Genomic DNA, 20,823 nt, shown 5'->3' on the forward strand with positions numbered 1-20,823 from the left:
AGGCGCGTCGTAGACATGTGCTTGTCACGTGTAGAAGATGCGTTTTGAAGTCCCTTAATGTAGATGTCAACCCAAGGGCCGTCGAGGCTTGATCTTGAATTGAGCTGGAAATTTCTTCAAGGGCCATCGAGGCTTGATCTTGAGTTCGACTGGAAGATTTTCTGGTTTCCTCCAATCGTTGATTTTCCACAAACTTAATCTTGAACTGGGCTGAAAGATTCTTTTGGTCTCCTCCGAAGGTCTGAACTTACTCCTTTTATCTGGAGTTGAATTTGATTCAAGGGTGGTGAACACTTGATTTTGAATCGGACTTGTGATTTCTTCAAGGGCCATTGAGGCTTGATCTTGAACTGGGCTGGAGGATTCTTCTTGTCTCCTCCGCTCGTTGATTTTCCTTTGTGCTACTCTTGAACTGGGCAGCAAGATTCTTTTGGTCTCCCCCCGAAGGTCTACGAGCGGTTTCAGGATATGGCAGGCAAGTACGAGGTGGAGGTGCTGACCTGTTTCTTTGTTCAATCTTTCCAATTCGTATTGAATACGAATTGGAAAAATTGAAGTTTCCTTGTCCCTTCTCTGGCAGTGTATCAACCGTTGAAGATGACTACTCGAGAGCAACGCTAGGTAAGCAACCAGGAATAGATTCCAGGTAGTCGGTTCCAGATCGGAAGACTGACTCCAAGTGCCGGCTGATTGCTTCTTTCACTTTGCCATGCGAGTAAGAACAAGGACAAAGGAAAAGACAGGGAAAAAGCATGATATGAGATACCTTTGCTTTCGAAGAAGCAGCGAATGAATCAACACATATATTTGTTGTGCTTGTCTCCACATGCTTCGATGTATCATTTTCACTTGCCTTACTTGCTCCCCTTTGCAGAAGTGGTATTTCCTTATGCAGGTTTAGCATCTTCTCTTGTAGTATTTGTCCTCCGATGCAGGAGTTGAATGCAACCTTTGCATTTAAATGGTGCTTCACTCCTTGGTGGCAACTGGTTTGAGTGGAGGTTCCGACATATTGCTTCCTCTGTCCTTGTCTTAGCAGGTGAGAACAAGGGCAAAGGAAAAGATAGGGAAAAAGCATGATATGAGATACCTATGCTTTCGCCCTTGATGATATGAGATACCTTTGCTTTTGAAGAAGCGGTGAATGAATCAGCACATGCTTCAATCTATCGTTTCCTCCTGGGTCATCTGTACTCCAGGCATCTGGTATCTTCAAAGGTTGAATAGGTTTTCTCAAATGAAGAAGAAGAATTGTGTATTTCGAGAGGCTTTGCTGGGAGTGCGCCCTCAGAGGTAAGGAAGAGTTGGGCATTTTCTTCAGGTCTGCCTTGCCATAAGAGACGAAGGTCGACACATATAGGGATTTCTTAATAGCAAGTGGTGGTCTTGTTCTTTTACCCTTGTCGACAGACGTCTCTTCGATTTCTGAACGACGCCTCTTCGATTTCTGAACGAGCGCCACTTTTGACAAAGTTGCACGCGTTTTCTGAAAAGCAGAGAAAGCGTCGCCGAACTTTGCGCTTGTCGGCTAAAGATGTGTAGTTGCGATGATGGCCTCTACGTGTTCTCGACTTTGTCAGATATCTTTTGACAAAGTTGAACGCGTTTTCTGAAAAGCCGCGAACGCGTCGCCGAACTTCACGCTGGAAAATCCGGATTTTTGAATCGGTGGTCGTGTCGCTTGGCTTTTTATAGAGCGGTATTGATCACTCCAACATACACACTCTGAAAATTGCCCATTCTTGAAAATCGTCTCCGGCCTTTTGAGAATTAGCTCCATCCCTTCTCTTTGAACGCCTTTGAAAAATGACTAACTCATCGAACCTTTGCTTAGATTTGAGTCTCAGCAGCGATCCGGTTGTGCCCCGTCAAGGTAATGTATGGCGCCCTTCTTTTTTATCTTCTAACGGTCCTCTTACAGGTGAAGACTCTGTGATGAAGGACGCAACAACAGCTACGATAGTAGCTAGGAACCTCCTCACTCCTGAAGATAGTCGGCTGCTTTCAGGACGGTCCGATGAGTTGGCCGTTCAAGAGTCCCTCGCTCTCAGCGTTCAGTGTGCAGGCTCTGTGTCCAACATGGGCCAACGCCTACTTGCTCGCTCCCGCCAAGTTGAATCCTTGATGGCGGAGGTGGAAAGTCTCAAACAAGAGATCAAGCAGCTGAAGCATGAGAATAGAAGCTTGCACGTGCTTGCAAACAACTATTCGACGGGCATGAAGAGGAAGCTTGATGAGCTGCAAGAGTCTGAAGGTCGGATTCAGAGTGACCGTCAAAGGTTTTCGTCTTTCCTCCAGAGGCACCTTTTTCCTGGGTCTTCCAGCGTTTGGCCAAGTATTGAGGCCTGGAATGCTCTAGCTTCAACGCCTCCCGCTCCGATGCCTTCTGCTCCGATGCCTTCCGCTTCTAGAGTTTTGCCAAGTAATGGGGCTTCACGTGAACATCCTTTGTGAAAGCTCCATCTTTTTTTTTTTTTTTTTTTTTTTTTACACACTTGTAATTTTTTGGATATTAATGGAAATGCTTTATTTTTTTCAGTGTATTATGCTAAATACAGATAAAACATATACATCACCGTCCATCATCATTCCTTTTTATTTTAATTTATTTATTTATATTATTTTCTTTGCTTTCGGTGGCACTGATCCACCATTCATTTATATATATATTTCAGATGGTGCCAGAAGCACCATCATTGTGTTTTTTTTTTTTTTTTTTTCTTGCTTTTTATTATATATATATATTTTTTTTCTTTTTGCACATGGTTCCAGAAGCACCATCATTGTTTTTATTATATATATATATATATATTTTTTTTTTTTTTTTTTCTTTTTTTTTTTGGGATGGTGCTGTCCATCCAGATTCCATCATTTTTTTTTCTTTATATGGTGATCTGCAAGGCTGAGTTTGTGGGTGAAAACCCAGGCCGAGTTCGAGAGAAGACGGAGGAGGTCTTTGGGTGTGAGTTGACAAACTTTGTTTTTGTCAATCACATTCAAAGGCAGCAGTAGAGGCAAGCAGACGGATGAGATCTTTGAGTGTGAGTTGACAAACTTTGATTTTGTTGATCACATTCAAAGGCCGCAGTGGAGGTGCAGAAGTAGCCAGATCTTGAGGCAGAGTGTAAGACGTCGAGTTTGAAGACCGGCTAGTCGTTTGACGGCGGTCAATGAAGCTCTTCGTTGATTTTGATCATGGTGGCCAGAGTGAGGAGCTTGAGGTTTGTTGGCAGCTTGAGGAGACAGAGGAAGAAGCTCCACCATCACCATTGAGCACAAGCAAGGAGTAGAGCCACTGAGCACGAGTACCGAGCACAACCACCAAGCACATCCACAGCAGTGAGTTCCCATACTTCTTTTGCTCCATAATTTCATTTTGTCGCTGAATATCTTCTTCCCGTTTTTTGGGCTCTCTTTGTCTTCTGCTCAACAAGAAAATCAACAGCACTAGATACATCTTGATTGCTCATCCGCAATGCCCTTTTAGAATCTCGTTCTTTAAATCCCATGCTCATAACAGGTGATAGAGCTTCATCTGGCACTTGTAGCTTGGTGAATTTTTCTTGTGCAGAAGTCAGCACCTTCCTTGATTTATCGTACTGGCCACTATGATACGCAACCACCCCTTCCAGTAGCTCTAGTCTCAAATATAGTGCAAGCTCTGGATAGCGACCTCCCTGAAGGAGTCTGACACGAGAAGAGTCCTTTCCATGAGCTCTCTCAATACCTTTTCTGGCTTTTTCAAGGCGAACTCCTGCCATATGGATCGGCATGGTTGTCGATAGGGAAATAGCGCAAGGCCTCGTTCCCATTGACAATCTCCTGTCCCCCAAACACAACATTATATGTGCTCACATAAACCAGCCTTTGAATCCCGAACTCGAGACACGCGTCCAAGATATGGCCGAACTGCAGCGTTTCTTTTCCTGACATGCCATACGAAGCAAGGTGGAACACACAGTCTGCTCCCCGCAGAGCTTTTTCCACATCCTTTTTTCTGGGTTAGATCCCCTTGGACGCAGTGGACGCCGTGCTGGCGGAGGCGATCGGACCAAGGACTTGTCTCTCCTCTGCAGCTTCGAAGCTTGCCTCGCTTGAGCCGACGAAGAGGACTCATCGGTGACAGCTCGGATCTCGGTCCTGGAGACTCTCGACCTCTTTCTCTGGCCCCACTGCAGCAGCACATCGCCGGCGCCGCGGATTGGACTGGGAGTCCGGCTGGGACTCTTGTCCTGCCGTTGCTGGGTCTGATGGTGGAATTTATATATATATATATATACACATTTTCTTTTGAAGAAACTGTTTTTTTTTTTTAACATAGCTTGCTGATCTTGTTCTCCGATTTGTAGCCTCTGCAATTGCCTTTGGAACTCCATCGGACTCACCACCGGATCCGATCCGATAACCCGTTCTGTGTGGCCCGATCTGACAAAGTCAGGCGGCGGCGCAACTTGTTCCGGTATCGGCGCATTGGTGGTGGACAGCCATCGTTGAGGAAGGAGAGCTGCTCTTGGAGCTGAAACTCATCCATCACATCAGTTGGAACTCCTCCATTACTACCTCCATAGAAGCTGCTAATTTCTTCTTGGGTTCTGAGCTCGGAGATAGCAGCCCAGGAAGCGGAGGAAGAAGAAGAGTTGCAGTCTTCGAACACAGTTTGGGGAGGTGATGGATTGAGATGGGATTCGGATAACTCGGTGAAGGCGGCGAGGATAGGCTCTCTCTCCGAATTCTTTAGGCCTTGAGCTGCGGTGCACTCCATTTGATTTGGTGGATATTTTGTCACGGGCCTTGAGGTCTAGAGGGTCTAAGCGGATTTTGGGCTATGGAGGAGAAGCTGTCTTTGGACTTTGATGAGGGCCTGGATTTGTATATATATTGTATATATTTCCTTCTGTTTTTTTTTTTTTTTTTTTTTTTTTTTTTTTTTTTTTGAGTAGAGAATATATATATATTTTCTAATACATATGTATTTTTTTCTTTTCTTTTCTTTTGTAATAAAATTGACTTTCTTTAATGAAACATTTATTTATTTATTTTGATGTGACTGTACTTGAAGTTTTGAAGTTTCAAGTTGCCTACGTACTCTTCCAAAGAAGAGATCAAGTCATAACGTAGTTCAAATGAGTGATGATTTTGATGATGATTTTGCCATACACAGTTTATGCTCTTGTGGGCCAGGAGCGTTTGGTGCCATTTGCAGTTTCAGCTCATGCAGACAAGGAGCTTTTGTTGTCACCTTTTAGGCTCGTGCGAACGAGGAGCTTTGGTTGTCGCCTTTTAGGCTCGTGCGAACGAGGAGCGTTGGTTGTCGCCTTTTAGGCTCGTGCGAACGAGGAGCTTTTGGTGTCGTTTGCAGTTTTAACTCGTGCAGACAAGGAGCTTTTGGTGTCACCTTTTAGGCTCGTGCGAACGAGGAGCTTTGGTTGTCGCCTTTTAGGCTCGTGCGAACGAGGAGCGTTGGTTGTCGCCTTTTAGGCTCGTGCGAACGAGGAGCTTTTGGTGTCGTTTGCAGTTTTAACTCGTGCAGACAAGGAGCTTTTGGTGTCACCTTTTAGGCTCGTGCGAACGAGGAGCTTTTGTTGCCATTTGCAGTTTCAGCTCGTGCAGGCAAGGAGCGTGTCTTTTTGATGATTTTGTCAAACGATCTTAGAGAGGCATTCCTTGCAATCTTCATAGCAAGGAGTCTTGACTGAGTGATTGAAGAAGTCTTTGGGGAAGAAATCGCGCATCGTGATGGCAACGGACGATCTTTGTGTCATAACTTCATCATCCTCAATACTTTCATGTAGCTTTGAAGGTTGACGGTAGCTGTTTTGCCCCCTTTCCGATTGGTGAACTTGTGAAGGAGACCTATGTTTCTTGTGCATTTTCTTTGGAGTGACATAAGTCCATCCTTCAACTTCACTTGACTTGACTGACATGGTTTTGGAGCATGCCCCCAGCGGTTGAGGTGAAGATTTTGAGTTCAAAGAGCCAGAAGTGACGGTGGTATAGTTTGACTTCACCACATCATTAAGATCTAGCTCGATGATCCCTTTCTGAGCCAACTTCATGATGAGATCTTTTAGCACAAAGCACTTTTCCGTCGGATGACCAATGAAGCGGTGGAATTTACAGTACCTTGGACTGTCAGTACGGTTCATCTCTTCCGGCCGTTTACACTCAGGTAGGTCGATCACCTTTTTTTCCAGCAAGTCATCTAACATGGCAACCACGTCAGAGTCGGGGAAGGGATAAGTCTTCTCCTCAAGCTCCTTCAAAGTGCGTCTACGTATCTCTTGATCACGAAAAGCTTCGGTTTGAATCGCCTTGCCTCGTGTATGGGTTTTGACTGGAGTTGTGTTGACCGTCATCGCTTCCTTGGTGGGTTTCCACGTAGCCTTATCCACCTTTGGCCCCAAAACTTTGTCATTCTTGTAGTCGGCGATCTGCTCTTTCTTCCCATGACGGGTGATGCTTAACTCCATATCATGGGCGCGGGTGGCTAACTCCTCAAATGTTCGTGGTTTGATGCCTTGAAGGATGTAGTGTAGTCCCCACTGCATGCCTTGAACGCACATCTCGATGGCGGAGGTTTCAGAAAGCCGATCTTTGCAATCCAGGCTTAATGAACGCCATCTATTTATGTAGTCGATGACAGGTTCATCTCTCCACTGTTTCGTACTGGTCAGCTCTAGCATGCTTACAGTACGACGAGTGCTGTAGAAACGGTTGAGGAATTCCCTTTCTAGCTGGTCCCAACTGTTGATAGACTCAGGTTCGAGGTCAGTGTACCAGTCAAAAGCATTACTTTTCAGCGAACGCACGAACTGTTTGACGAGGTAGTGTCCCTCTGTCCCAGCATTGTTGCAAGTTTCAACGAAATGGGCGACATGTTGTTTCGGGTTGCCTTTTCCATCGAACTGCATGAATTTTGGGGGCTGATAACCCCTTGGCATCTTCAAAGCATCAATCCTCTTGGAGTAAGGCTTTGAGTACAGTACGGAGTCGTGCGAGCTTCCTTCGTACTGTGTCTTGATAGTGCTTGCAATCATCTCCTGTAGCTGCTGGATAGAGAGAGATCCCATGGATGTCATTGCTTGGTCTGGCTTCGGCTTCTCTTCAGCTTTCTCCACTGGTGGCTCCTCTTCTTCGTCACCTTCTTTCTTTAATAGGCCAATATTTGGGTCGACTTTTACGTCGGGCAGCGCATCTAGTTGGTTGACAAGTGCGGCAATCTGCAAGTCCTTCTCTTCCACAGTCTGTGTGAGCTTTGCGATTGCTTCATTCATCTGAGCTAGCTGTTCTTCAACAGAGGTGACGCCGATGGTCATGACTTGTGCAACCAATAGGCATGACTTTCCTTCAGACATCCAGGGTGCTGATGAAGAAACCCATTGGCCATTTTGGGATGTCATCTTATGCGCCTTAGCAGCATGCTTTGGTGCCCCCAGCAAGGTTAGGTTGATGATAGACTCGCGCCTTTGATGTTCCCTTTGCTCGCTTAGCGGTACCAATTTTAAAGCGGCATGTTGATGAGTGGTTGTGGTGCCAATGGATGCTACATTCGTGGCGGAAGTGCTTATGCTTCTTCCTTTGGTGGTTGCAAGAACGGTTTGTCCCTTGCTTGATGCCATTGATTTTGGAGGTGTGCTTTGGTTGTTGTCAACTCCGTAACCATGCTCCTTCAACTTCTTTTGAGTTTTGGTGAGGTCGCGATCTTTGTCGTTGACGGTGTTTGAAACCTTCTTTCCAAGATTTGAAGAGGAAGCAAAGTCATGCCTAGCCTTTGACATGAGTTCGTAGGCATTTGGGTTGAAGCCTTCTTCGGTCCTCTTAGTTGGAAGAGAGCTTGGTTTCACCATGACACCATGTTGCGCCTCCAGACGGTTGATGAGTCCGGCGGTTTGCAAGTTTTTCTCCTCTGCAGTCTTTATCAGCCTTGCAATTGTTTCCTTCATCTGAACCAGCTGTCTTTCAATGGAGGTAGTGCCGATAGTCATGACTTGTTCTTTGTTTGAAGCCATGGACTGTGCTTGAATATCTTGAACGGAGACAGAGATGAGAGGTAGAGATTGTCCCACTGGGCGTGCCAAATTTGTAAACACGGAAAATTCCTGAAACAAGAAACAAGAATACGTGCACAAAATATATTTTATGTTTAATGATTTTGGGGTTACAATCTCTTTGTAATTTGATCCTCTGATTCTATCTTCGTAGGGTGTAGGTTTGTGGATGAGCTGTTGATCCAAAGGGCCGTCGGGGCTTGATCTAGGGATGAACAGTTGATGAACGGATCTTCGAGGGCTTTTGAGCTTGATCTTGAAGACTGGGTGTATGGATTTCTTCAAGGGGCCGTCGGGGCTTGATCTTGAGGGTTGATGGATGAGCGGATCTTCAAGGGCTTTTGGGCCTAATCTTGAAGACTGAGTGTATGGATTTCTTCAAGAGGTCGTCGGGGCTTGATCTTGAGGGTTGATGGATGAGCGGATCTTCAAGGGCTTTTGGGCCTAATCTTGAAGACTGATTGGATGTGTGGATTTGTTGAGGTTGTTGATCCAAAGGGCCGTTGGGGCTTGATCTTAGGACGAACGGATGATGAACACTTTCTTCAAGGGGCCGTCGGGGCTTGATCTTGAGTCGGCGGAAGTTCTTCAAGGGCCGTTGGGGCTTGACCTTGAAGGAGGGTTTGACGAAGAACGAAGAGTGTTTTCTTGATCCTTCGGGATTTGCTTGAGAGCTTTAGAGTTTCAAGGCTTCAAGGTTTTGGTGTGATGTGAATTCCCTTCTTTCTTTCTCTTCTTTCTCCTTTCTTTTCCTCCCTCAAATGAATGCCTTGGCTTCCTATTTATAGAATTCCAAAACTTGATTTTTGGATTTAAATAATCAGATGAAATAAATCATTTCTGCCAGGTATTGACACGTGTCCTATTTGATGACTTTTCCAATTTATTTCGATTTTTCGTTGAGTCACACGCTACATGTAAAATTTATGTGACACGTGAGTGTTGAAATTTTAATTATTGGTCAACATTCATTTCACCGAAATTTTGATGTCTACAACTGCATTCAAAGTGTTCCTTTTAATTCCTAGCCCATGATTATCTCCATATGAAATATGAACATTAATACACACTATCATGTTTTGGTTTTAGCTACCGTAAATTCATTTACTTAATACATTAACAATCTAACAATAAAATACACAATTAAAAAGAGAGAATATACTAACAGTTAAATAGTAAAGCAATTAAGGGCATATACTGTACTGTAATTAATCCTCTCTTTTTCACCTTTTTGTAAACTCTAATTCTATCCCTTGATTTTTCTTAATTTGTTTAATCCAATAACAAGAATAAAAGAGCGAGGTGCTAGAATCGAGATATAATCTGAATTTCTGTGTTTGGAACCGATGGACACGGTGATTAGAAACATTCATTTTAAATCCTACGTCATACATTAACCTATCCTACTAATTCACCTCATATAACCAAAAGTCCTGATCTCTCTCATTTCTTTGAACGGTCCAAATTTATCCATCCGTCGACTCCTAATTACGAGATTCGGAGAAGAATGAATTCGCGGTGATGAAACTGAAAGAATATGCGCATGAATTATAACTTGATTATAAAACGAAAAAAAAATAAAATTAAACAGATTATAAAAATTAAAATTAAAAAAATTAAAACGGCCACGAACCCTCCCAGTCTTGAGCGGGCTGGCGGTTATCCCTTTCGCCAATCCAACACGTCTTCGTATCCCGGACTCTGCGGATTCGTAGTTGATGTCAATTAGTCAAATCCCCTTCACTCCATCTATACATTTACCTTCCAAATCAATTCAAATCACAGAAGACGGATCCGATTCTCCCATTGCAATTTCTCCACCCAAAGGTTTCCCATTTCTTGAACAATCGAATCCAACCCAACCCACATTTTGAATTTCGATTTTGATCCTCACCATTTCTGCAATCTCACTCAGATCCAACCGCACCAGCAACTCGTGTAAGCTCCGATCTTCCTTTCACTCTATCTGAATTACCCATTTGTTGTTCATCTGGATCTTTTTTCGATTAATCTGAAAGATATGAGCTTTATTTGTAAATTTTACCCTTTTTTTTTTTTAATTTGTTTTGTGTGTGTGTGTGTGTGTGTGTGTGTGAATTTGAATGGTCATATGAATTGCGCTGTGAAGTGGGAAGAAGATGGAGGGGACTGTGTTCGCTCCTGCTCTGGAAGGATTCAAGACTGTCAAGTCCGAACAAGGAGAGATTCTGACCAAGCCCTTCCTTGATGTCTGCAAGCAGATTTTGCCTGTTATAGGTTCATTTCTCCCCCTCTTTTGCTCTGACCTAGAAATTGAACCGGGTTTTCGTTTTCGTTAATGCCCGATTGCTGTTTGTACCTGGTTTTTAAGCACAATGCTAGCTACCCATTTGTTAAAATTTTATAATATGAGCTTCATGAGTTGGTTCTGGGCTTGATCCTTTTGACTTACAAGTTGAAATTTGAAATTGATGTTAGATAAGTTTGGAGCTGCTATGACCCTTGTTAAATCGGACATCGGAGGTAACATAACGGTAAGAATGTTCTTTTACTTATATTTTCCCCATTTGTGCTCGCTGTGAGTTTAGTAGAATTATGTTTTGTGTTGTCTAACTTGTACATGTCAGTGATCTATATTTCCATACTATGTAAACAAGTTAGATCATCTTTTAGTTTTTTTTTATTTTGAGTGCCCATTTGTGTTCTCAATCTCGTCAATTTTGGGTTTTTACAGAGATTGGAATCTAAATATACATCCAATCCTGCCGCATTCAACCACTTGTACAGATTGGTACAAGTTGAGATTGAAACGAAAACAGCAAAAGCATCATCCAGCTGCACCAATGGTCTTCTTTGGTTGACAAGGTAAATGATATGATCATTAACGTGTGTTTTTGTGCTTTAATGATGTTGCACTTTGTTAGAATTGATACCTCATATGTATGATACTATTCTTATTCATTTCAGAGCAATGGATTTCTTGGTAGAGCTATTCCGGAACTTACTGGAGCATCAAGATTGGTCAATGTCACAGGCTTGTACAGATTCCTACGGCAAGACCCTGAAAAAATATCATGGATGGCTTGCTAGTTCAAGTTTCAGTGTAATGTCTCTGATGCCCCTTCCATTATTTGACGCACTACCAGTTTTCATACTGGCTTTAGTCCTTTGATGTCTTATGCTGGACTTAGATAGTACTATGACAGTGATTATATTTCTGCAAGTTCAGTGCTTCCGTTTTAAAATGCTTGACTGTGTAAAATTTTCGTTTTGTTGGGCCCTGGAGGTACTCTTATGGTTTTGCAAATCTCTATCTTTATAAACTACTCTTTGATGCTATTCTTTCTCTTGTACAAGAATTTAGGCATGTAAAAAGTACAGATCAGAAACCAAGACACTATTAGTTTTATTAACCCTGGAAGCTTTTTTGTGTTTTCCCTTTTAGAAAAATCCCTATCGTAATAGTCTTACTCTTCCAGTAGAGGATGGTTTCTAAATTTCTGATACTACGAGTAAAGTCCACTTAGATTTAATCATCCATTAGTTGATCATTTCTGTGAGATTTAATTATTATACAGTTTCGTTTTAGTATTTCATCTCTTGTTTACTGAGTGTTTGATATATATAGCGAACGAGAACTTTTGTCTTCTAGAAATTTGGACTTACTAGTCACTATAATGATAGGTTGCCATGAAGCTTGCTCCTGACCGAAAGAAGTTCATGGAGGTGATAGGAGGCAACGGCGATATCATGGGTGACATAGAGAAATTCTGCACTGCCTTTACGCCTCTTCTTCAAGAGAATCACAAGTTTTTGGTAAGGTTTTATTTGTGTTGCCGAATTTAGTGAGAGCGAATTTCTATGACATCATTGTTTAGTTCTGAGGTTCAAAGTTGCATTATTAATTGACCACAATGATTGGGTAGAATGACCAATGGATGATTAAGGGAGAAGTTGAAGGAACAGACTCTATTCCATTAATTAGCCACACAAGATTGAGTTTGGACAACGCTCTGTTTCGAAAATTCCCCGAACTATTGCTCTTGAAACACGTTATACTAAAAAGTAACTGGGGTCTTGTAAGATTAGTGAAACTCAAGGGAAGTTCCGTAATTTCCTCCAGTTGTGATTCCATTGATTTTCTATTTGGAAACAACAATGAGAACTGAAGACAATAAATTAACAACTGATTTGCTATCGGAAACAGTTAAAATATATGCTGACGAAGTTTATTCTATTGACACAGGCTAGGGTCGGCATGGATGATTTGAAGGCTTCGTAATTGAGAAGGTTTTCTGATGAGAGGAAGCTCGTGCTCTTGGACATGTCCTAGTCCTTCAACTTAAAACATGAAAAATAATGCGACTTTTTTCCTGCATTTAACTTGGATATTTGATTTTATGTTTAATGTTCAATTCTTATGAATGTTTATTACACAGGGTATCTGATTGTTATTTGGTTTGATATGCTGCGTTTCTTGCTCGTGCCTTGAGTTGTTATCATGCTTTCTTCTTGTATGCTTAGGTTGATGTGAGATATTGGACGAAACCAGTGTTTAAAATATCGGTATCGGTGGAAATATCGATATGCGAATTTGTGGAAATATCGACGGATATATCGAATATCGATATCAGTCGCTTTTGATGGAAATGATGGAAGTTTAAATTGAAACTTTAGGGATTGTCAAGCATTGGTTTGGACGAAAAATAAGAGTTTCTCTGACTTTTAAGATGTGTTAGAAATATTGATGATATCTGTCGATTTTAACTTAAACCTAAAAGTTTCTTCGATATGAGGTGAAGTTTAGACTTCACTCCCCATTTTTATGTCTTTCTTTGATTTGTTCTTGGATATTTCCATGGAAATATCAACCAAGTTTTTATATCTTTCTTTGATTTGGACATACGCAACAAGAAATTCGAATGGGTAAATTCAGTATAATCGATTTCTAACGTTACGCGAGGCCTTTGGTTTTCTCCACTCTCTTTATTTGTGGCTTGATTTCTCGAAAGAGATCCTTTCCACCCTATGGATTTCTTTACTATAGAAAATCACACCCTGACCTATCTTCGCCTTCCCACATTCTCTAACCATTTGGGTTTCGGCCCATAAACGAGACATAAGCTAGTTCCGTAAATTTGAACTAACTTCGTTCGTAAAAGAACATCGACAGCGCCTTTTAGTATTCAGGTTATCGCCTTTTAGTATTAAAGAACAAGAGCAGAACGTATTAAAACTACTGACATCTATCGATCATGATTAAATAAAGTGGATATTAAGTCAATTTTCTCATATATTCTTAACTTTCTTGATTCATAACTTTATAAGTAAAGACCTCATAAAACGTATTTTTGAGCTGTACAAAAAAAAAAAAAAAACAAATGATTTATTGGAGTGAGCCGTTGTGGGTGAATTAGAAAATGATAAAAAATTAGGAAGAGGATGATAAATAAGATGTGAGCAACTAGTACAATTCCACAACTGCCACACAATTGTTTTTCCCAACCGCTTTTGCCGCACATTCACCGAAAAACCGTTAACAAGCCCCCTCACCCAAATTTGGCCTATGGTTCTCGCCATTTCTACTTCTATCTTTCTTTTGCACCCGAAAATCCAGTGAGCTACAGGTTTTGATGATTGGCCACCGGGAACGACCACTGCACTCGCCACCGGGACATCCATCAAAACCTGTGCTCTCCTTTCAATTCTGATTCTTCTCGGATTTTCCGACTCATGAAAAAAATTAGGTCAGACCCCATGGCACCACATCCCACAGTTGCAAATCTGGGTTTGTAAATTGACCTCTCATTGCCCAGTTGGATTATTTGGGTAGGGTTGGCAACATTTATCATGATGTCTTCACATTGCTAGACCTTGTTGTACCATGCTGAATGCCTTTCTTCTCAAGGTACCAGAACTACATTTCTTTTTTTTTTTTTTTTGTGTTTTTGGATCAATGGGGGAGGCGGGATTCTTACTTTTTTGTGTTGCGCTAATTGGGGATCAATTTCGAAAATGACACAAGGTGGTGTAGCAACTAGCAACTGACGAATATTCTTTGGGAAAAGGAGTTTCCAAATTGTTGCTGGAGTATTGATTCTTTTCTCTGTTTTGTGGTTTTCATGATCAGGAGCTTGTCATACGCATTGTTGCTTTCTTTGCATTTGAAGTTTCGAATAAGCGCTGATGTCCATACGCGCTACACTCGCAACTTAATTTTCTGCTGAAGGTTTCTTCTGAAGTGCATGTCCTGAAGCACTTGAGCCAACAAAATGGCTACAAAGGTGAAGGGGCTCTTGAAAGGCCTGAAACACTTTTCGCAAATGTTTGGTAAGTGCAATTTCCGTTGATTTTTCAAACATTAATTAGATGCATTTGGTTTCTCATCATACTATGTCCTTGTCATGAATTGACTAGATAGTTGTGCGGTGTCTGATTTCAACATATGTTCTTGGTGAAATTAGCTTGCAGTTCCTATCGTCAGCAAGAATTAACAATGCAAACTAAAATATTGCAGGATTTTTTGCTTTTTCCTTAATGTCTTCAGGATGATATGAATAATCTTTTACCAGATGTTGAAAAGGAAGGGCAAAGTGATTGACCAAGTTGTACAATTTTGCAGATGAGAAAAATGATGACATACAAATTGGATTTCCCACAGATGTTAAGCATGTTGGGCACATTGGATGGGATGGTCCATCTACAAATAGTACTCCGAGCTGGGTACGTTGCTCGCTCTTCCTGTCTCTCGATCTTAAACATCCACACTAGTTAATCATTCTTAATTCAAAAAGCACATTTTTTCCATTTTACATAAAATTGTGACCATGACAGTCATCTTGCAGATGAATGAGTTCAAAGGCGCTTCTCCAGAAGTCTCATCCCCTGGGCAATTGACTGTTAAAGAACTGTCCTCCCAAGGTTTGCTAGTTTTTCTAACACAACATATCTTTTCCACCTCATAGTATTAGCCTTGCCTATTCAGATTGACAGTCTGACAACATAGCATGTCACATGTTGATGTGACATTAAAATTGATCACTGTCTTTTGCAGATATGCATAAAACAAGCCTTACTGCCCAAGAATTGGTGCAGCGAAATGACATTCCAAGGACTAGGCGTCATTCCACAGATGAATCTGAAGGTTCCCCAACCAAGAAGAGCTCTGATGGATCAAAGAAGCATTCTAGGCGCCACCGCTCCAAGGAAGGACCAATGGATTCTCCGTCTCGCGAGTCTCGAGAAGGTAGTAGCAGTCATTCAAGAAGAAGCCGAAATTCTAACAATCTTGGATCAGAATCCCCCTCACAAGACCCCCCTGGAATACCAAAGCAAAGGAAGAAAAAGGGGTCATCTGAAGGCGGGTCAGCGAGGTCATCAAGAAGGGCAAACAGATCAAAAGGCCAGAATTCTTTGACTGAGATTTCGTTGGAAGGTTCAGTGCATGGATCCAAGAGTGGAGAGAGTCCAGTGCACCCAGTTTTGGCAGAAGCAAAACGTTCCTCGGGCGGGAATAATGTGAACTAAATGCACAAATTGAGGTCTGAAGTTCTTAAACCCTCGAAACCGAAAGTGTGACACTTTGCTTGCTTGCTTCATTGATCATATTTTATTTTTAATTTGTCATGTTGATAGCTGTGACGTGCAAAGCTCCAAGTGAGATTTGAGAAGTTTGGTTTCCAATTTATGTACTGTCTTACTGCCTCTAGAATACGTACAAACAAATTTGATGAGTCGAATGAGTCTACAACAGCCGGTGTTCGATTCTCTCACTCCATCAGAGGAGTTTTCTTGGTTCATCATGTTGTTTCCAAGCCAAGTATTTTATAATTATGCCAAACCCCGATCCTAACTCGTACACGAGGTTCTTCTCCAGCCTAAAGATTTTATTCTGCTGACATCTCAAATTCAGTTTGACACAGGAAGCAATTGACGTAAAAAAATCTCTCTAAAAGTGGGGGTCCATGCCCCAATTTAGTTCAAAAAGATATTTAGTCTCCGGCGGGCATTCCTTTGGGTGCTGCTATGCATAATTTTTATGCAACTCTTCTCGCAGAAACTCCTCTTGTAAAACAGATTTCATGAAAGAATCAAGAATAAATTCCTTCAAATATCTGAATGCAAATCATTTTAACGAAAATGCGATCTAGAGAACTCAGATTGTTTCCAAATTCCGTTCCTTGTGAATCAAGGCATACTCACGCTGCCGGTTGTAGGTCAACTTGACAAGCTCCTTTCCTCCAGAGATTAATGTAAACACTAAAAACTTGTAAGCAATAACAGAATGCTTTTACAATTAATGATAAAGTACAGCACACAGCCTGTGTTTGAGGAAAGTGAGAGCGTTCAAATTAAATCATTCCTCTGACATGCGAACATATGAATTAGTATTCGAAAATTACTGTTTTTGACTGATAACTGAGCGGATCGATTTTATCTAATCTTGCTTCAACTTTCAAGCCACCACTCCACCAGCATATTAATCTCGTATATATACCTAAACTAGGTCAGATTTCAGATAGCTTTGTAATGTGAAAATTGGAGAAAAGAAAAACAGTAAAATCTATTGCAATAATGTAGGATGAGTTGGAGATTATTTAATATACAACTTTCAATGGAAAACACCGTACAATTTCATCGAAACCAAATGAAAAGATTCGAATAGGGCCTGACAGAAGTTCAAATCTAGCTTGCATTTCTTGTGAATGATGAATGACAGTGGAATTTGGTTCACCAACCCAAAACCATGTGGAGAGTGGAGCCTTTCTGAATGTTGTAAATTGAAAGACGGCATGCATCATCAAGGCGTTTACCGGCAACTACAATACTCTGAACATGAACCGGCACTCTGACCTTGCAAAATATCTTGTCCTTCACCTCTCTGACAGTAGTCTTTCGTGTCACGTCAAGTGTAATGGTTTTCCCACTCCACGTGTTAATAAATATCTGAAACCAAAAGGGCAGAACTTCTAAAGTGGAATTTTCTTCGACCTGGTAGAAATCCAAGGTCTTGCAATCCTGCAGCTCATTTCCTGCATAGATCATACTGCAATCGGTAACAGGACACCCGATAAAGCTCTCAACAATCGTTTTGATATCCCAGACAGTGTATAAGACCTTAACCTCAAATTTAACCATCTTTCCGCTTGGTATTTTCACAAAAATCGACATCACATCTCTTGGATTGAAAATCACATAAAGGGTTGATTCTGTTCGAATGTCAAGTGACGCCAATGTCTGGTAATCTTCAAGTAGTTTTCCTCTACAAACTAGAGAGTACTGGCCTGATTGGACTCCCTCCTTGGACCAGATCATGGATTTGATGTCATTGATGATATTGTACCCTTTTGCTTCCAATACAACAGTCTTCCGATTTGACGGAAATTTCACATATATTTTCATGCTCATTGAGTTCGGGTGACATATACCATAACTTGGTTCCTCCGGAGTTCCTCGATCAGCTGGTATTTGGCTATTGTGAAGCCAATTAGTATTATTACCCAAGAGACGCTCCTGAGGGTTTTCGGCTTTCAAATTTTTAATTACAACAGACTTCTTGATCCTCACACATATTTGTTTCAAGACCTTCCACGGTATATTCCTCTGCTACAAAGACCAAACAAATTAATCTCATGAAAAAAGTTCAGTTTGAAGGATGCACAAAGAAACAACTTCAGCTGTGTAACGAAGAACAAGAAAACGAAATAAGAAAATGTGAGAGGAAACATAAGAAAAAGAGAGATGGATTTATAATGTTCCGATGAAAAAAAAAATAAGATGATGTAAATAAAAGGCAATAATAAAACCTGCTGACGAGATGAATCAGAGTAACTTGATGGGAGTGTTCGGAATCCCCGGCGTGAGGGTCTACGGAGTCTCAGTGATTCCATTGGAAATTTTCAAGACCGAATAGTGATTGTTCAGATTGCCAGGTTTCGGCAAAAAATTGTATCTCGGATGAAACTTGGAAAGAAAGAAATGAAGAATGAAGAGTCTCTAAGTAGCTGCCTTCCCAACAAGACGAAAAATGTTATAAAAACTCAACAACAACAACAGCACAACCCATTTCCGCTGACTGATGAGACGATATAGTAAACTACAATGTATTGGGAGGGAGATTCGAACTTGAGTGCAGAAGGAGGACACAATGACGAATAGGCATAATCCATGTCAGCTGTGGTGCTCTTAGTATATAGCAAACCGAATAATACCAACACTAAAAGCCATAGCTTTGAATGGTAGGACAAAAGGAAATCTCCAAGAATGTCAACCCTATATTTGTTTCAAATAATTTAAGGTGAGGTTCAATTGATTAAGGAAGAAAGAATTATAAACTGATTAAAAATCAGCATATATACTAATCATAGATAATAATAAGTGGTTAGCGTTTGAATTGACTGATATAGTAGCTGGGAAGAAACTTCAGTTAAATTGCATATCAAAAGTTCTACTTACTATGTCTTATAACCAAAGTTCTAAAAAACGCTAGGCACTAGTCTAGCGGTAGGTAGAGGCTTAGCTCCTAGGCGGGCGCCTAGACTGCCTACGCAGATTTATGTAAATTTTTTATATATCTTGTAAATAAGTGCCATTTACACATAATAAAAAATAAAAAAAACTATACTTGTATGGATAATAGAAAATTGATAAAATGCAAAAATAAAAGTAGAAGAATACCTAAAGTACATCCATCCAACAAGTTCAATATTTAAAAAACAGTAAGCATATAATCATAATGAGGAGTATTCTTGGATGATAGACTACATTCTTCTTGTTCATGATATTTGCATTGGATTGGACATAAACTAAATTATTTAAAGTTGTTGTATCTAGTTCTTTTTTTTTTTTTTTTTTTTTTTTTGTATGTATCCCCTCAAAAGTTCTCCAATTCATTTCACAATTGGATGAACTTGTAGTCAATCCATCCTTTGCAAATTAGGTACACCATTTCCATAAGTATACCACCTTGAAACTAAAAAATAAAAAAGCACACAATTAATTAAAAATAAAATAAAAATCAAGGATAGCCTGGCCTGCCTAGCTCTAGACCGATTTTTCGAAACTATTTGCCCTAAATAGAGGAGGGTCTTCACCGCTTAGCGCCTAGGCCGATTTTTAGAACACTACAATTAATTATATCTAATCATCTTGGTTAACGTTGCTAGAACTACCATAGGTGTGTGGCTTAGCAGGGCAGTGAAATTAGATAAGGAATTAGTTTAATTCCACAAACCATGAGTGGCACTTAGCACCATTTTATAGCTTTCTGGATTAGTAGAAGTATACGTGAAGTAATCATGATACTTTTTCTAACCTTGATTCTAGTTACAATGCAATTTGGTTCTTCAGTCATCCATATCCCAATCTAGATTTATATGATATGAAATTATGTTAAATCACATATAGATATCAATGATCACCATGATACATCTGTTCAAGCAGTTCTTACAAATATAACTTGATAAATAGTTATTCTAGCTAGATATTTTTGAGATTGACCTTTAAGTGGCTTCAAGGGATCTCTGCTTCTATTGAAAAATTACCAGAAGGTGACAGATTCATTATTAGCGTTCATGTAAACGCATCTCCATACTCATACATATGAACTTGAGTATCACATTATCGGGTCTGCGAAGTAGCGAGGGCTTTGAAGTGAAATCAAAGTTAAGCATAAGATATCTAAAATGCCTAAGATCTGAGAACTATTTGCATATTACAACTAGAAGCTTTCTAACGACATGTGATAAACATCCATACGTTTAAGCTTCTTGGATAGTCATTGTTCAATGAACTTGTTCAACTGGTAAACACCTGTATATCCACACGTGTCCAACCTGCGTAGAAGGAGATCATGCTAATTTAATGTCATATACACCAGCCTTTTCTGATAATCAATGTCCAATTAACTTTCCAATGGCTGGGAACTTTATTTAAGAATTAAGTGAAATGGAATACATGTCTCCCTGCCCTAACCTTGTTGCTCCTTGAGGACATTGCTTCCATAATATAAAGCAAAACTCATGAATTAATTAATCTTGCTCTTTATTAATGAATTAATATGGAGTTGTTATGACACGCCCCGATCCCAATATTCCCCAAATACCAAGATAGGCACATGCTGGCCGATACCCGAGGGTGACGAAAGCCATTTATTGAGTACAAATGTTGAAAACAAGGGGTAGATAAGATTTATAAATATAAAAGAATAAAGAATATGCATTTAATGAACGTGTTCAGAGCATACAACTAACTAGAACACTAAAAGAAATAATATAAAATTGAATGAAACAAAGGATGGATCCTACATCGAGAGGACTCGAAGATGCCAATGTGGAAGTGCCTTGACTCTGGAATTGTATGCCTTGATTCTAAGTCTTGAAGGGGGCGCAAAACAAACATGAGTGGACCAAGTTGATATATATATATATAATAAAACAATTATCAACGTATTAACCCCTAGGTTTTATGAAAACACATATAACATGATAAAATAGGTTTTCTGAAACCTAGCATGTCGTGCAATGTCTCACAACATATCTTGTATAGATAATAATCACTAGTGAATGTCCAATATCCCTCTAGGCCCTATGCCAGCTCCTCGTCTCTGTGCAAACAGCCAAAGGAAAATTACCCCCAGGCCCCGTGCCAGCTCCCTGTCCCTGTGCTAATAACCAGAGGAAAAATCCTTCAAGCCCTATGCCGACACCATAACCGTTGCCCGGGACGGACTGGAATCTATCCCTCATCCCATAGCGGAACTGGGACCACTAGTTAAGTACAAAACCATTGAACATAC

The 20,823-nt window shown here is 40.7% G+C and overlaps 3 protein-coding genes across 3 annotated transcripts; 2 read left to right on the top strand and 1 right to left on the bottom strand.

Moving 5' to 3' along the window:
- Positions 1 to 9,765: 9,765 nt before the first annotated feature.
- LOC103965654 (glycolipid transfer protein 1) lies at positions 9,766 to 12,489 on the top strand. Its single transcript, XM_009378716.3, has 7 exons — positions 9,766 to 9,986; positions 10,177 to 10,304; positions 10,506 to 10,561; positions 10,762 to 10,892; positions 10,995 to 11,130; positions 11,712 to 11,843; positions 12,274 to 12,489. Exons 2-7 carry the CDS (start codon positions 10,187 to 10,189, stop codon positions 12,307 to 12,309), a joined length of 609 nt encoding a protein of 202 aa, XP_009376991.1. The 5' UTR covers positions 9,766 to 9,986; positions 10,177 to 10,186; the 3' UTR covers positions 12,310 to 12,489.
- A 1,016-nt stretch (positions 12,490 to 13,505) lies between these two features.
- LOC103965660 (CRIB domain-containing protein RIC7-like) lies at positions 13,506 to 15,714 on the top strand. The gene is made up of 5 exons (XM_018651985.2): positions 13,506 to 13,935; positions 14,158 to 14,357; positions 14,650 to 14,750; positions 14,873 to 14,948; positions 15,082 to 15,714. Exons 2-5 carry the CDS (start codon positions 14,300 to 14,302, stop codon positions 15,552 to 15,554), a joined length of 708 nt encoding a protein of 235 aa, XP_018507501.2. The 5' UTR covers positions 13,506 to 13,935; positions 14,158 to 14,299; the 3' UTR covers positions 15,555 to 15,714.
- A 1,043-nt stretch (positions 15,715 to 16,757) lies between these two features.
- Positions 16,758 to 17,917, bottom strand: LOC103965666 (polyubiquitin-like). Its single transcript, XM_048574598.1, has 2 exons — positions 17,834 to 17,917; positions 16,758 to 17,633 (listed from the first exon to the last, which is right to left on the bottom strand). The coding sequence occupies exons 1-2, from the start codon at positions 17,915 to 17,917 to the stop codon at positions 16,758 to 16,760; spliced, it is 960 nt and encodes a 319-aa protein (XP_048430555.1).
- Between the last annotated feature and the right edge of the window lie 2,906 nt (positions 17,918 to 20,823).

The sequence above is a fragment of a genome, unplaced genomic scaffold (genome assembly GCF_019419815.1).
Source record: "Pyrus x bretschneideri cultivar Hongxiangsu unplaced genomic scaffold, Pyrus_bretschneideri_v1 Contig73, whole genome shotgun sequence".
NCBI lineage: Eukaryota > Viridiplantae > Streptophyta > Magnoliopsida > Rosales > Rosaceae > Pyrus > Pyrus x bretschneideri.

Excerpts from the sequence above, each read along its gene's own strand:
- LOC103965660 (XM_018651985.2), top strand. The coding sequence starts at position 14,300 with ATGGCTACAAAGGTGAAGGGGCTCTTGAAAGGCCTGAAACACTTTTCG. Across the intron at positions 14,358-14,649 it reads ACACTTTTCGCAAATGTTTG|ATGAGAAAAATGATGACATA; the intron begins GTAAGTGCAATT and ends ACAATTTTGCAG. Across the intron at positions 14,751-14,872 it reads CAAATAGTACTCCGAGCTGG|ATGAATGAGTTCAAAGGCGC; the intron begins GTACGTTGCTCG and ends GTCATCTTGCAG.
- LOC103965654 (XM_009378716.3), top strand. The coding sequence starts at position 10,187 with ATGGAGGGGACTGTGTTCGCTCCTGCTCTGGAAGGATTCAAGACTGTC. Across the intron at positions 11,131-11,711 it reads TTGCTAGTTCAAGTTTCAGT|GTTGCCATGAAGCTTGCTCC; the intron begins GTAATGTCTCTG and ends CTATAATGATAG. Across the intron at positions 11,844-12,273 it reads AAGAGAATCACAAGTTTTTG|GCTAGGGTCGGCATGGATGA; the intron begins GTAAGGTTTTAT and ends CTATTGACACAG.
- LOC103965666 (XM_048574598.1), bottom strand. The coding sequence starts at position 17,917 with ATGGAATCACTGAGACTCCGTAGACCCTCACGCCGGGGATTCCGAACA. Across the intron at positions 17,634-17,833 it reads CTGATTCATCTCGTCAGCAG|CAGAGGAATATACCGTGGAA; the intron begins GTTTTATTATTG and ends TGGTCTTTGTAG.